The sequence below is a fragment of the Heterocephalus glaber genome, unplaced genomic scaffold (assembly GCF_053883595.1).
Source record: "Heterocephalus glaber isolate CG9 unplaced genomic scaffold, H.glaber_assembly_v1.0 deba00001504, whole genome shotgun sequence".
Taxonomy (NCBI): Eukaryota; Metazoa; Chordata; class Mammalia; order Rodentia; family Bathyergidae; genus Heterocephalus; species Heterocephalus glaber.
In genome coordinates, this window is record NW_028258324.1 from 18,620,389 (window position 1) to 18,636,480 (window position 16,092).

Below are 16,092 nucleotides of genomic sequence, written 5' to 3' on the forward strand. Positions count from 1 at the left end.
AGGACCTTACACTTGCGAGGCAGGCAAGGGGCTACTGAGCTAAATCCCCAGCCCATTATTTTGTATTATATTACAGTATTGTAATCATTTTTATATGGATATTTTTGGGTTGTAGAATGAATCATCTAAGTTTCCATTATTTCTTATGGGGAAATTCTCTTTGATATTTAGTAGAAGGGCTTTGGATTACAAGCATGTTTCCAGAATTAATTAAGCTCGCCAACTAAGGTTTTACTGTATATTTATGTGACTGATTGATTGTGGTACCAGGATCAAACTTAGGATCTTGTGCTTTCCAGTCAGACATGGCGCCACTGAGCTACATCCCCAACCCTTAATTTTAATTTTTTTAAAGCTCTCATAGTACTTTGGAAAATTGCCCGAGTTTGGGAACCACTAAAAAAAGATATGAAAAGTAGAAGGGTTGGGCTGGGGATTTAACTCAGCGGTTTCGAAACCTGCCTTGCAAGCACAAGGACCCGAGTTCGACGATCCCCGGTACCAAAAAAAGAAAAAAAAAAACCAACGAAAAGTAGAAGGGTAACTATTGGAGTAGAGGAAGGGAATCAGTAGAAGGAGGAAGTTAAGAGGAATAGGGGACAGACAAGATCAAAGTGTGCTACAATGAAACTCATTATCTGTATAATTAGTCTGCACTAATAAAATTATTAGGATTATTTTAAAAAAGAAATGGTAGTGCTAGGAATTGAACTGAGGGGACCTGCACATGTTAGGCAAGTGCTCTACCACCATCCTACATCCCTGGTCAGCCCTTTCAAAATATTTTTATTTTGAGGCAGTCTCACTAATTTGCCCAGGCTGGCCTTACACTTGTGATCCTCCTCCCTCAGTCTCCTGATAACTGTGATTACAGGCAAGTGCTACTCAGTGCCAGGCTACTACTGATACTTTTCTTTTTTTTGGTACTGGGGACTGAACTTGGGACCTGCAATTGTGAGACAGGCAGCGGAATCACTGAGCTAAATCACTGGCACTACTGATATTTTTAGTGATGACCCTACATAACACAGAAAAATTTAAATCATCTTCAGAATGTTGTGTTAGGTTTGTTTTTACTCCTTCCTTTATTATCATAAAAACTCTGTAACACAAAAAGGAAAAAAACCTCAACTATATCTCCTTGACTCATAAACAGGTTTTAAACAAAATTCTTATCTATATTCACACCTATATGTATCTTCTGTTTGTAAAGGAAAAAATGTGTAAGACATTTTAGAATGCTCTGTATCCAAATGGGTTAAAAAATTGGGAGTCTTCAAGTTATAATTGCTTGCTAACTGGAAAATTAGTTTCAAAAAAAGTGCTACCAGGCTAGGGATTTAGCTCAGTGGTGCTGGTGCCTAACCGGCAAGTGTAAGGTCCTGAGTTCGATTCTTGGTACCGGGAAAAAAACCAATAGTGCTACCAAACAGATTTCACTCTATATTGAAAGACAATTAAAAAGAAATACAAATTTTCTATCCTTAAGTGAATAATTTCAAAAATTAAGCTCTTTGGCCTGAGAGTATAGTTCCATGGTAGAGCACTTGCCTAGCATGAGTGAAGCTCTCGGTTGGATCCCCAGCATTGGAAAAAAATTATAATAATGATTAAACTCTTGATTATGAACCTTGTATTTTTTCCAAAGAAAAAGAGTCATTTAGTGATGATTTTATTTTATTTTTGGTCCTGGGGATTGAACTCGGGTCCTTGCGCTTGCACAGCAGGTGGTGAAACCACTGAGCTAAATCCCCAGCCCCTAGTGATGATTTTAAGACCTGTAATCACAGCTCTTGGGGACAAAAGAATTCAGTAATAGTAATAATAAGCAAACATTATCAGGTATTTTTTTTTTTGTAATTTTTAATTTAATTTAATTTTATTTTAGTTTTTTTAATTTTTATTTTTTTTTACTGGGGATCGAACTCAGGATCTTGCACTTGCGAGGCAGGCGGCGGAAATCCCCAGCCCAGCATTATCAGGTATTAATAGCAAATAGGCATTATTATTATTTTTTCTTTTGTGATGCTGGGGATTGAACCTAGACTTCATGCATGCTAGTCAAGCTCTTTATCACTGAGCTACACCCCCAGCCCAATCATTCCAAATTCTACCATACCAAATAGAGGATTTAAATAGCTAAGTCTATTACAAATTTACTTCTTTTCAAAATATACAAACCATAGGAGATTAAGTGGAATTTCAAAACTTTTTAATATCTGAATGATTTAATGAGTGAAAAAAGGGCAGAAGTACAATTTAGAAGTAATTCTATAAAAGTCAATTAAATAAAATTTGTATTGTTTTGAGATGGGTTTTGCTATGTTGCCCAAGTAGATCCCGAACTTCTGAGCTCAAGTGATCCCCCTGTCTCAGCGTTCCAAGTAACCGGGACTACAAATTGAAGTCATTGCACCTGACTGGATAAATTTTTATGTTTTATAAAAACATGAACTATGTCTTTAAAGAATATAGTTAAAGCCAGAAGGAATAGAGGATTAACTTTCTTAGTCACAAACTATCATAAATCACAAAATACTAATTCTTAAAATTGGAAATGCAACAAAGAAAAAAAATTTAAATGTTATGGCTTTTGAACACTGAAGTGTATTTACATTTCCAGGTAAACAAGATTGTTTGATATTAATTAAAATCATTACATATATAGTAACTGGTTGAAACATGAATTAATCTATAGTAAATTTAACCACAAATTTCATCAAAATCTTCGTTATTAAAAGTTAGTACCTTGCATTTATCAACTTCTTCCTCAATTTTCTCAACAATAGCTGCATCCAGAATTTGTAAATCACAAGATGAACGAGACAAAGTACTGACAGGATGTCCTTTTAGCCAAGTAATAATTTCTTGAACTTTCTCAGCACTACAATAAAAACAATAAATTTTTCACACTGGTTAAAATTTTTGAGGGCTCATATAAAACAACTGACAAAAGCTTTCTAAGAATTATTACAAATTTATGCAATTATTAATCACTAAACTTAATTGGGTATTACAAATCTGTAATAAATATGGACATGTTACTTCTCAACAATAAAAAATTCACAAAAATTAGTTTAAAAATATTTAAGATATACACAAAGTAAAAATTTTATTGAGTTTTTAAAGCATAAGTGAAATAACAGAAAACAAAACAAATAAAAAATAATGAGAGAGCTCCCCCGCTGCCATCCCAGGCTCCTAGGGCAGAGAAGCCCAGCCGGTCCCAGCACCCGGAAGGAAGCTCCCCAGCTGCCATCCCAGGCTCCTAGGGCAGAGTAGATGACCTGGTCCCAGCACCCAGAAGGAAGCTCCCCGCCTCCATCCCAGGCTCCTAGGAAACAGAAGCTCAGCCAGTCCCAGGACTCAGAAGGAAGCTCCCCCACTGCCATCCCAAGCTTCTAGGGCAGAGAAGGTGAGCCGCGTAGGCACCAGAAGCAATCCCCCCCCCCCCCCCGCGGAAATGAGAAGACACATAAACAAGCCTCAAAAACAGACTTCCAGATCACCTACAGCAACCCCAAAGGGAAACGATATAGAACAATCTGATATTCAACCACCTGGACTCTCTGAACTGGCAACAAAAGAGGATCTGGGAAAAAGGAAATCAGAAATAATTACTCAGATAACAGCAAAGATTTTGCTCATGGTGCAAGACATGATTAATAAATCTAGAGAGGACACAGATAAAAAAATAGAGGATCTGAGGAACATGATGGAATCCCAACATAGGAAACAAATGGAATCCATAAAACAGATACAGATTTCCAAGAGATTAAAAACTCCATCGAAAGTCTGCACAGCAGAATGAACCAATGTGAGGACAGAATTTCACATATAGAAGATAAGATTGCAATTAGTGACCAGGAAAAGAAAAATTGCTTTAAAATTGTAAGGGAACACGAGAAATCAATCCAGCAGTTGCTAGACAATGCAAAGAAGAATAACATAAGACTGATTGGAGTCAATGAAGAAAGAGGAGAGAGTGCAGATGACATAAAAAAACTCTTTACAGAAGTGATGGCAGAAAATTTCCCAAGCACGGGAAAAGAACTTGACATACAGATAAGTGAGGCATATAGGACTCCAGCTAGCCTTAATAAAAAAAAACTACACATAGGCATATAATAGTTAGGATTCCAGAAATCCAACAGAAGAACAAAATTCTACAAGCAGTGAGAGAAAAGAAACAAATCACATACAAAGGAAAGCCCATCAGAATCACAGCAGACGTCTCAATACAAACCCTCAAGGCAAGAAGAGCTTGGAGTGATGTATTCCAATCCCTAAAGGAAAACAGCCTCCAACCCAGATCGATGGACCCTGCAAAACTATCTTTCAAAATTAATGGAGAAATAAGATACTTTCATGATAAAGAGCACCTCAGGAACTTCATGAATACCAAACTGACACTCCAAAAAATTTTAGACAATACCCTAGGAAAAGACAATGAGGATCACAACCCCAGGAACCCCAGCAGAATGAATCCATTGGGTGTGACAAATTAACTGCAAAGGGGGAGAATCCAACAAAAAGAAAAAGTCATGACAAGGCTTTTAAAACTTTGAACTTCATCTCCCTAATGAGTGTATAACTCAGTCTTATTATTGTACTGATTAGTATTTTTCTGATTCTAGAGTTGAACACCATTCCTTGTGCTATACTGGAGATTTATCATCTTCCTATGTCTACATTTTAATTGGGTTGTCTATTAATGAGCTCTAAGAATTCTTTATATATTCTGCTCATAGGTTATATGCATTGTAAATATGGTGTTTAAGGACTACTTTTCATTTTAATGATGTCATTTAAAGTTCTAAATTTTGATGGAATCTCATTTATCAGTTTTTTTCTTTTATACATCATGTTTTTTGTATCCTAGGTAGTTCTTGTCTACCCTGAATTCATAAATATTTTCCCTTATAATTTCTTCTTAAAGTTTTATACTTTTAGGCTTTATTTAGGTTCATAGATCCCTTCAAGTTATTTTCATGTATGGAAAAAAAGGGTTAATTTTTTATATATGGATACCAGGTGTTCTAGTGCCGTTTGCTGAAAACACTATCTCTTCCTTGGCTCTTGAATTGAGTTTATATCCTATAAAATGCTAATGTTAAATAATCTTTCAAGACTCAGTGGATCATATATGTGTGGTTCTATTTCTAGATTCTTTGTTTTATTCCAATGATCTATATGTCTTTCCTTACACCAACACTGCCTTGATTACTGTAGCTTTAGAAGAAGTCTTAAAATTAGGTACTAAACGTCTTCCAACATTGTTTTTGTTTTTAACTTTTCTAGGTCCTTTGTACTCCTACATAACTTTTAAATTTCAATATCCAATTCTTCATTTATAGCAAGTATACACAGACCTGTATTTTTATATATACCTTGTGTTTTCTAATCCTGCTAAATTCAAGTACAAGTTCTACGGGCTCCTAGAGATTTCCTACTATTTTCTCTGTAGATGATCATTTCATCTACATAGAAGGATTTTGCCTCTGCCGTGTCAATCCTATCCTAGTTGTGTCATTTTATTGCCAGACTATTTTGGTGGGGACTAGGTTTCAAAGTTTAACGGACAGATAAAGAGTAAGCATATCTGCCCTTGTTCTCCACCTTAAGGAGAAAGCACTGTGTCTTCTCCATTCATATAAGGTGTTCTCACTGGAAGTATGGAGTACATGTCTTTAATCTGTTGAGAAGTTTCTGTTCTACTTCTAGTCTCCTGATAGTACCATGAACAGCTGTAGAATTTAGTCCAATACTTTTTCTCCAACTAGTGACAGGATCATATGGCTTTTTCCTTTCCTCTGTTAAAATGATGACTTTTGGGGGTGGATCTTCCAATGCTGAACCAACACTGCCATCCCTATAACAAAACCACTTTCTACATCCTGCCAGATCTGACTTCTAAGAGTTTGTTTTGTTAAACAAATTTCTATCTATGTTCATACTTTTTTCTTCTATTATCTTTATCCAGTTTTAGGATTAGCACAATGTTGATTTCCTAAAATGAGGGGAGAAGTGTTCCTTCTTTTTTCTGCTTTAACTGTTTGATATAATTTATCAGTTAAAATGTTTATGAGCCTGTTGCTGTCATATAGGTAGGTTTTCAAGCTAGGAATATACTTTCTTTAATAGATGCTATTCAAATTTTATATTTCCTCCAGAGTTAGTTTCATTAATTTGCTTTCCAAGGTACTTCTTAGAAGTTGTCAAATTTATTTCAAAAAATTTCTGTAATATGCTTTCTATATCCTTTCTATATCCTTTTAAATTCTGTAAAACCTGTGGTAATGTCTCTTAATATTGTAATTTTGTAATTTAATTAATATTATTATTTTATTTATTTATTATTAATATTGTAATATTATAATTTCAAATATGTATAACTGATATTGTGAACAGGAAGCAAAGGTCTAAAAGAGCAGGGGAATTGGGAGGGGTAGGAGAAGGGAAAAAAGGGAAAGGAAAAAATATGAGAAGAGGAAAAAAATGGAAACAAGGTCTTTGCAAATAGGGAAGGGTGGAGGGGGTAAAGGGGGGGCAGGGGAAGGGAAAAAAAGTAAGAACCAAGAGACTCATGTAATGGTACAAGATCCCAATGATGAACGTAACTGTATTTTATACCTAAAATGTACCAATATAGTTAATGGGGAAAAAAGAAAAAAAAAATAATGAGAAATTCTTGATGAACTAGCTGTACCTTTCAATGGAACCACTAAGTTGAACTATGAGACAATAAATACTACAGATCTTGCTTACCCATTCTCATTTTCTCCAGGCCAAATGTCATCTTCATAGAACACATCCTCTTGGCTATTTTTGGCTATATAACTAAACAGTTCTGGAGCTCTAGCGAAACAAACAAACAAACATATTGTTTGAAAAATAAATTAATGATGTCAAATAAATTTCCTATGAAAGAATTTCACATCCTAATCGGAAACGTAAAGTACACTAAAGGAATTATGATTACAGTATTTTTGTTTGTTTTTTGAGACAGGGTCTTGTTATGTAGTATAGTAACCCAGGCTGGCCTTGAACTTGTGGCAATCCTCCTGCCTCAGCCTCCCAAGTGCTGGGAATACTGAATGTACCACCACACCCAGCTATGATTACAGTATTTTAAAGAGATTTATTAATAAAGACTGAAAGATTTAAAAGCTAGAGTATTCCTGTACTCCCACTGGCTGAGAAAGAAATAGTTCAATTAATAAACTTTAAAAAAAACTGTGAGTCTGATTTTTTTTTTTTTTTTTAAGAGCAGGAAAAATTTATTGGGAGAAAGCAAGCTTTTGCCTAAAAGAGACAGAAGGGGGGCCAGAAAGTGGGTTGCCTGCCTGCCCCGCCCCAATTCTTTGATTATAATAACAGGTGATAAATGGGCAAAAATAGTATTTACAAGTTCATTTTCTTATTTTCACAACAAAACTGGAATACTGCACAAAACAACAAATTAAAACACATTAAAGTATCTTATGGAATTCCTCAAAACTCCCTTTCTTTCTGAATAGTGCAAGACTTGCAGGTATATTTAAGAAGACTGAACACATGTTTATTTTTGGTCCTTTCCCAATCCACTAAAATGATGGTGAAGTATAAAAAAGGGAAGAGGCAGAGAAAGACAAGTAAGGAGAGAAGCAGAGTATCTGATGGCATATATGAATTCTTAAATTTTTAGAAATTGGAAACTGAATAGATGAGTAAATGATTTCTCAGGAAGTAATAGGCTGAATCCTAAATCATCAGTAAGGGAAGTCAATGAAAAACAAATCTAATGATAAGAAAAGTCAAAACACCACCTCTTTATAAACTGTGCTATAAAGCAGACCGTTTCTTATTCCTAGTTCAATGTCTCCTAGTTTGTGAACTGTTGTTTTGTATGCACAATTAACTTCTACAATTGCAAAAACAAAAACAAAACAAAAACAAACCACACACACAGAAGTAAGATGATTTAAACCACAGGAATCTGCAAAAGTTCAAGAATTATGGGCTCCAGGAATATTTGAAGGGTGTAGCATGGGGTGAGATTTAGTAGGATTTTGGTTGAACATTTAAGTCACTAACAGTTAGACTTGCCTACTACTCCAGCATAGGACCTGTCGTTTACATCTGAGAGATCAAAAAGGAAATACTCTATCCTTGGGTATACCAGACACTGTAAGTTGGAGTGGGGTGCCAAGAGGACAAGTGCGATGCTGAAAACAGAATTAGTGTCAACTGTACAATACATCATTTGGAAGCATAATGCCTCTAGGAAGCAGACTTGGAAATAAAGCACAAAGGAAGTCTAGCATGGAGTGCTTGGGGGTCAGTACCAGTGGAAGGGAAAAAAAGGAAGGAAGCAGAATTGGGCAAAGGGAGAAGCTGAACTAGAATTCATTCTCAATGAATTCCTTGGCCGGCCCCATAGTGATCTCAAACTAGGATGGCCCTTCATTACTTGTACTGAACTGGGACAAACAGGTTGTTGTTTGGGCCTTCACACCTTCTAGATCAAGGCACTGATCTGGGGAGGCCGTGGAAAAGGGGTATAACTTTAGGTGAACTAGTACTAGTTCTCTTCATCCAGGCAATTCATAAAGAGAGCTTGCAACTGAGAGCTGTCAGTAGCATTTACGCTGTTGGGAGAATAGGTCCTCTAGTCTTAAACAGAAATCTGCTGGCCTTATCATAGTATCTGCTGAGTAACAAGACCCCCTTTCTTGGTTAATTTCCAGAATACTAGCAGTCATTTTTGTCCCCCATATCTACTGTGCAAGAAAACAGCTGGAATCGTTCTTAGTCTCCATTGCATTGATTTCTCCTCTGATCTTTGTAATTTCCTCCCTTGTATGAGCTTTGGGTTTGTCCTGCTCTTCTTTTTCTAGAAGCTTGAGGTTCAGCATCAGGTTGTTTAATTGGACTCGTTCTGTTTTCCTAATATGTGTATTCACTGCTATGAATTTCCCTCATAAGACTGCTTTCATTGTGTCCCATAGGTTCCAATATGTTGTACTGTCATTGTCATTTAATTGAAGGAACTGTCTGATTTCTTCTTTAATTTCCTCTGTGACCCATTGGTTATTCAGAAGTGTGTTATTCAATTTCCACATGTTTATGAAATTTTCTGAGTTTCTTTTGCTATGGATCTCCAATTTCATCGCACTATGGTCTGATAATGTACAGGGGATAACTTCAATTCCTTTGCACTTACTTAAACATGTTCTATGTGTGAGTATGTGGTCTATTTTGGAGAATGACCCATGTGCAGCTGAGAAGAATGTGTATTCTGATTTTGTGGGGTGGAAGACTCTGTCAACATCTGTTAAGTTCATTTGTTCAAGAGTTCGATTGAATTCTAGTATTTCATGACTTATTTTTAGTCTAGCTGATTTATCTATTTGTGACAGTGGGGTGTTGAGGTCCTCCACTACAATTGTATTAGTGTATATATGACCTTTCATGTCCGTTAGTATTTGTTTTATATAGTTGGGTGCACTAGTGTTTGGTGCATAGCTATTTATGATTGTCATCTCTTCCTCTTGGATTCTTCCCTTTACAAGGATGTAGTGTCCTTCTTCATCTCTCTTAATCAGTGTTGGTTTGAAATCTACTTGATCTGCAAAGAGGATAGCTACTCCTGCTTTTTTTGGGTTCCTGTCGCATGGAGTATTATGAAATAGGAAGAAAAGGGGCAAAGAGGAAGGAAGCGGGAGGGCTAGGGGAAAGGATAGAAGGGAATGGGATTAATATGCGAAAATGGAAAAATAGGAATAAAATCTTTGTAAATAGGGAGGACTGGAGGGGTTAAAGGGAGGGCTGGGCAAGGGTGAAAAATAAGAACCAAGAGAGACTATGTAAAGGTGCAAATTTCCAATGATGAATGTCATTATATTGTATACCTAAAATGTACCAATGATTAGAATGAATAATCGATAATGTAAAATAGGAAGAAAAGGTCCAAAGGGATAGGGGTAGTGGGAAGGGCAGGGGGAAGGAAAGAAGGGAAAGGAAAAAATGCTGAGAAATGGAAAAAATGGAAATAAAGTCTTTGTAAATAGGGAAGGGTGGAGGGCGTGAAGGGAGGGCTAGGAATGGGGAAAAAATAAGAACCAAGATGCATCATGTAAAGGTACAATTCCCAATGAGAAATGTAATTGTGTTGTATACCTACAATGTACCAATAAAAGAATTTAATAAAAAAAAACAAAAAGCAAAAAAAAAAACAGCTGGAAGATACCGCTTTGGGAAAACTAACCAGAAAAATCATATACATATAGGGTAGTGACATTAGGAGATCCTCTTTAGATATAATAAAGATGATAAGGCCCTCTCATGTGCACCAAATTTCCAATTAGCTTTTTAGTGTCTCTCTCTTTTTTTTTTTTGAGACAGGGTCTTGCTGTGTAGTCTAGGCTGTCCTCAAACTCACAGCGATCCTGCCGCCTCGGCATCTTGATTACAGACATGTGCCACCACTCCCAGATGAAAATATGTTATATGTAAAAAATAAGAATAATCATTTTATTCCAGTCTCAAACTTGGGCAATTTTGTGAGATCCTGTCTCAAAAAAAGGGCTAGAAGTATAGCTCCGTGTGAAAGTCCTGAGTTTAATCTTCAGTATTGGGGGGAAAAAAATCTAGAATTACTATCTGCAGATAATAAAAACAAAACATTCTATTCCTCATGAGAACTAGATGTCATAAAAAGGAAAAGAGGTGATCAAGGCCTTGCCTTCAACGTGCAAGGCCCAGAGTTTGTACTGCAAAACAAACAAACAAACAAACAAACAAACAAACATACATCCCAAAGGAATAGCCAGAAAAGGAAAGGCTTTTAAATATTAAAAAGAAATAAAAACGTAAAAGACAATGTGAAGACACACAAGGAAGGTGTCACAGGGAAGACAGAGGACTAGAGTGCTGCATCTGCAAGCCAAGGAAGATATAAGGCTACAAAAAGCTAGAAGAGAGGCTCATTGCCTTCAGAGGCACCATGGCCCTGATGGTATACTGCTACTGGTCACCAGAACTCTGAGACAAGGTTTATGTTGTTTAAAACACCCAGTTTGTGTACTTTGCTATGGTAACCCTAGAAAACTAATACAGAGGGCTGGGGATTTAGCTCAGTGGTTTTGGTGCCTGCCTTGCAAGTGCAAGGTCCTGAGTTCGATCGCCGGTAGCAAAAAAAAATTAAAAAAAATTAAAAAAATAAAAGAAAGTAAAATAAAATCTAAAAAAAAACTAATACAGAGATCCCCAACTATAGTTAGAAACCGGTGGGACAATAAAAAGAACAGTAAACTGTGAATCAGAAGTGAACATATTTCCTATAAATCTGTCACTAAGTAACTCAGTTAACATTAAAGAAAATATTAATACATTTATTAAAGAAATGTTAACACAAATGTGCTGCTGCCCATGTTGCTAATGAAAATATTTCCTTGTAAAACTGATATAAGCAAAACAAAATAAATAGTACATTCATAAATTTTTGGATGCCTCGTGGGACCTTCTAGGCACTTACCTCTCTAAATATTCTGCAAGAAGTTGTTCTGCTGCAGATGAGTACATCCATTCACTTCCAACTTTCTTAGTATATCCAGGTACCTCCTCATTTTTTTTGTTGAATTTGAGATTTAAACCCACATTTGCTTTATGGTCTCCATGAGGGCTGAATTTAAATCACACACACAAATTTTAAAGATTGTTCAAGCAATAAAACATTTTCCTTTCAAAGTTTAGAAAAGTTGTTTTAATTATTCTTTTTCTTTTCTTTTAAAAAATGGTTTTCTGAGGCAAAGTTTTTCTATGTATCCTAGTCCGGCTGTGAACTGAGATCCTCCTGCCTCAGCCTCCTGAGTGGTGGGATTATAGGCCTGTGCCACCATGCCTGGCTTAGTTTTGATTGTTCTTTTATATTTTAGTTACTATGGTTATTTCCAACTAGCAGTAACTGAAAAACCAGAGGAAGGACTTCAAATTCCAAATTAACAAAGCATGTAAATTAAAAATAACAAAATGGAAGGAAGTATATTATTGAGGTTCACACACACCCTTTGATACCTTTTTTCAAGGTTCAACTTGTTAGCAGCTAAAAATAAAAACTTTCTTTCCAAAGATCTAAAACACATGGCATTCAGATAAAAGATCACCATCAAAGGCATTTATCCACAATTTTAAAAGAAAATTCACAACAATTAATAAGGAAAATAAATACTGAAATATTAAGCACTTAATCTTTATCATTTTTTTTTTTTGCCATTTAAGTAAATTTCTCTAACAAAAACTTACTTTCTCCTAGATCCTCTTCCAATAAAAATACTTCCTGTAAACCTTGAAACAAGGTATCCACTCACTCCAAGGCGACTGGCCAATACATATCCTGGGTTGTACTTTATAGAATATTTCTTTAAATATAAAAACAAACAGGTCAATTAAAGAAACACAATTTTACTTTAAATATTTCTTTACCTTTAAAACTGGAGATAATCAAGACATCACCATTGGATTCTTACCTAGTTTTATTTCCTTCCTCCCCCTTTTTTTGAGACAGGGTCTTGTTAGGAAGTCCAGGCTGGCCTTGAACTTACTGTGTAGCCCAGACTGGTCTCAAATTTGCGATGATCTTTCTACCTCAGCCTCCCTAGTGCTGGGATTACAAGTGTGCACCACCATGCCCAGCCAATTTCCTCCATTTAAAAAAAGATTTTAAGGCAGAATTTTTCTGCTTCTTTCTCCTTAAAAGTCAGAATCCTCAAGGATGGATGAAAGAGGAAATATACAGTTTGTGAAACTGTCTCAAGAAATAAGCTGTACTATAAGTACTAAATAGCAAATGTCACTGGCAATTTTTTTTCCAGTTATGGCGAAATTGAACCCACAGCCTCATGCATAGCAGGCAAGTATTCTACTACTGAGCTTATAACCCCAGTCATTTTTTAAAACTTTCATTTTGAGCCAGGGAGTTAGCTCAGTAGTTCTGCTGCCTGCCTCTCAAGTGCTGGGTCCCGAGTTCAATCCCTGGCACCAAAAAAAAACCTTTCATTTTGAGACAGGGTCTCACAAAGCTGCCCAGGCTGGCCTTAAATTTGTGATCATCATTCCCAAGTAGTTGGGGTTACACGTGTATGCCACTATGCCCAGTTTTGTTTTCAAACTTATTTTCACATTCTAAGCAGTGCCTAGCAAAGGAACCTCGGACAAAATGAGGCCTCAATAATTACCACATTGAGTTAAAACACTAGTATGTGAACAAAATAATTGCCACTGAGGGAAATGAAAAATGTTCTTCTTATATGCATATTATTATTTACTATTTCCTATTACATGAAATATGTATAGAATTATGATTCATACATTTCATGAAATTAAGCTTAATTTGTACACTTAAAGGAAGAAGCCATGAATATTATCAAATTAAAAAAGCAAAGGGCTAGGGATTTAGCTCAGTGATTCTGCGCTTCCCTGGCAAGTGCAAGGTCTTGAGTTTTATTCCCATTACCAGAAAAAAAAAAGAAAAGGAAAAAAAAACCCCAAAACAAGTTGCAGATGATGATAATTTTTTTGGAGGGGGACAGGGTCTTGGTATGTAGTTCAGGCTGTCCTTGAACTCACTATGTAGCCCAGGCTGGCTTTGAACTTGAACTTGTAGTGATCCTTTTGTCTCAGCTTCCCAAGTGCTGAAGGAGGGATTATAGCAGTGCATCACCACACCTGGCAAATGATGATAATTTTGTTTGTTTGTTTTTGGTACCGGGGATTGAACTCGGGACCTTGCGTTTGCCAGACAGGCTCCAGAACCACTGAGCTAAATCCCTGGCCCTAGATGATAATAATTTTTAACCAGGAAGCAAATGACTCACAAAACCAGTATCAATTGAGGTAAACTTTCATGTACTCCTTATGTAATGTATATGGAAAATTGCAAACTAAATTTTTATTCACATACTTATGTCAATAGTTTATATTATTACTTTATGTTCATTTGTGATTTGAATATAAGGAAATTTTATTACCAAAACGCCCTCACAAATTTCAGGAGATTGGTAAGGAATTAAGCTGTCATTATTTTACTGATGATGTTTATAATAATTCCTAAATGGATAACTGTTTTGGGTGGCCTGGAACACAAAATTACTATTAAAATATGTAAATATGTTAATGAAGAATGTAACTTTTTAAAATAAAGAACACAATAAGATTTAGCAATAATATAATACAAAGCAAGTACGTTTTCTAGAATAGATCAGAAGAATGAAGAATTAAGGTAGTATTTTTCAGTTAGAAGCAGTAATACCTTTCCTCCTTTCCCTCCCTCCTTCCCTCCCTCCCTCCCTTACTTTTCTTTCTTTACTTTTTGGTATTGGAGATTGAATCTAGGGCCTTGTATATGCCAGACAAGTGCTCCATCACTGAGCTACATCACCAGCCTAGTACCACTTTTCTTTCTTTCTTTTTTTTGGTACCGGGGATCAAACTCAGGACCTTGTGCTTGCGAGGCAGGTGCTGGAACCACTGAGCTAAATCCCCGGCCCCTATAGTACCACTTTTCTAATAATCATTTGGAAATCTCTAAGCATACATTCAGTTACAATAATTGGCGTGGGCTACTTACACTTAGTGTTAAGGGGCCAATGATGCCAATGTGCTGCCATATACAGAAGAGTCCTATGTACAGCAATAACTGATGCTCCAGCTACCAACAGTACTATGTTTAGCTATGCTATAATTAAAAATTAAATAATCATAAGTAATCTAGGAAATATATAATATATAGCCAAGAATGTTGGGGGTAGAAAAAGACAGTGGCTTGAGTGAAAGTTAAAAGAAAGGAATTTTAACTAGTTCTTTAACCTTCACTGATTCCCAGAACAAAACTCTAGCTTCTTCATCTAATGGGCTCTTCTGCTGGTTTCCTGACTATGCTGTCTAACTTCTTTTTTTCAATAGAGACCTGATAGTAAGATTTTAGGTACATCTGTCTTCCATACATGAAGTTTCTTCAAGGGTGTGCTGATGCTTAATGTCTTAAATTTACTTTATATCTAAAGAATAACTTTAGATATAAACTTATAGATTTAAAAAAGTTTAGATTTTACCATTAGGGAAAAAAAGGCAATAGTAGTAATAGCTGGTTGATTGTGAATTATTTATCTTCAGTCAATTATCCTGTCATCAATAAAAACAAATGACAGGTAATAAAAACTTACCCCATTTTAACAGGGGAAAAGGAGGCCAATGAACATCTTTAGAGAAAAAGTCTTGAAAAAGGACACCGTAAACTTAAATGGATTTTCTCAGGATTCTCTAGGGTTGAGACTGTCCAATTTAGCAGAATAAAGATAAACAACCTTAGCAGAAGGGCCATTTGCCGCTTTTAACTAAAAATGCAGGCTTTGAATTATAATGAAAGGTCTAAAGAACCAAAATCTATTCCCAGAGGGTATTTTAATCAATATGCTTTTTATAAACTTGAACACAATAATCCAAAATAAACATTATGAATTAATAATGGGTCCATTTAAAATCTTTTAATGGTTAAAAAAAAAAAATCAGTGCTTTCCTGCCTAAAAACTTTACATGAATTTGTGGTATGTGGTGCTGGAGATCAAACCCCAGGACCTGTACATGCTAAGGTAGATTAACATGAATTTTTAAGCACTTATTCTCCCTTGTCCCATGCCCCAGGTACTAAGGACCAAACCCAGGATTGCTTGACCACTGAGCTACATTTCAACCCCATTTATTTTGAGATAGGTTATCACTGAGTTGCCCAGCCTGGCTTTGAACTTGCAATCCTCCTGCCTCAGCTTTCTAAATAGCTGAGATTATAGACATGAGCCCATGAGCTACTGTGTGTGGCTCCACACTTACTCTTAAAATATTTGATATAAATTTAAAGGAGGTGGAAAAAATCCTAATATTTTAAAAGTTTATTACTTTTAAATGAAATAATATGAACTACTGTACTCACATGCTGGTTCTGTATTAAAGCATCAAGATTGGGTTCACATGGAATGCTGAAAACCACACGAATTCTGCCTTCTGTGATCACATCACCTGAAACTTGAACCTTAGAGGTTAAAAAAAAAGTAAGTT

The 16,092-nt window shown here is 35.9% G+C and overlaps 1 protein-coding gene across 3 annotated transcripts in view; it reads right to left on the reverse strand.

Annotated features, from left to right (window-relative positions):
- Positions 1–16,092, reverse strand: part of Xrn1 (5'-3' exoribonuclease 1) — a 111,000-nt gene that overhangs the window by 38,076 nt on the left and 56,832 nt on the right. For all 3 annotated transcript variants that reach the window (XM_004834376.4, XM_021252656.2, XM_087186281.1), the window contains exons 23-27: positions 15,968–16,066; positions 12,286–12,401; positions 11,519–11,665; positions 6,769–6,858; positions 2,749–2,884 (exon numbers count right to left, since the gene is read on the reverse strand). In XM_004834376.4, the coding sequence (XP_004834433.1) occupies positions 2,749–2,884; positions 6,769–6,858; positions 11,519–11,665; positions 12,286–12,401; positions 15,968–16,066 (588 nt within the window). The remainder of the gene's footprint in view (positions 1–2,748; positions 2,885–6,768; positions 6,859–11,518; positions 11,666–12,285; positions 12,402–15,967; positions 16,067–16,092) is intronic.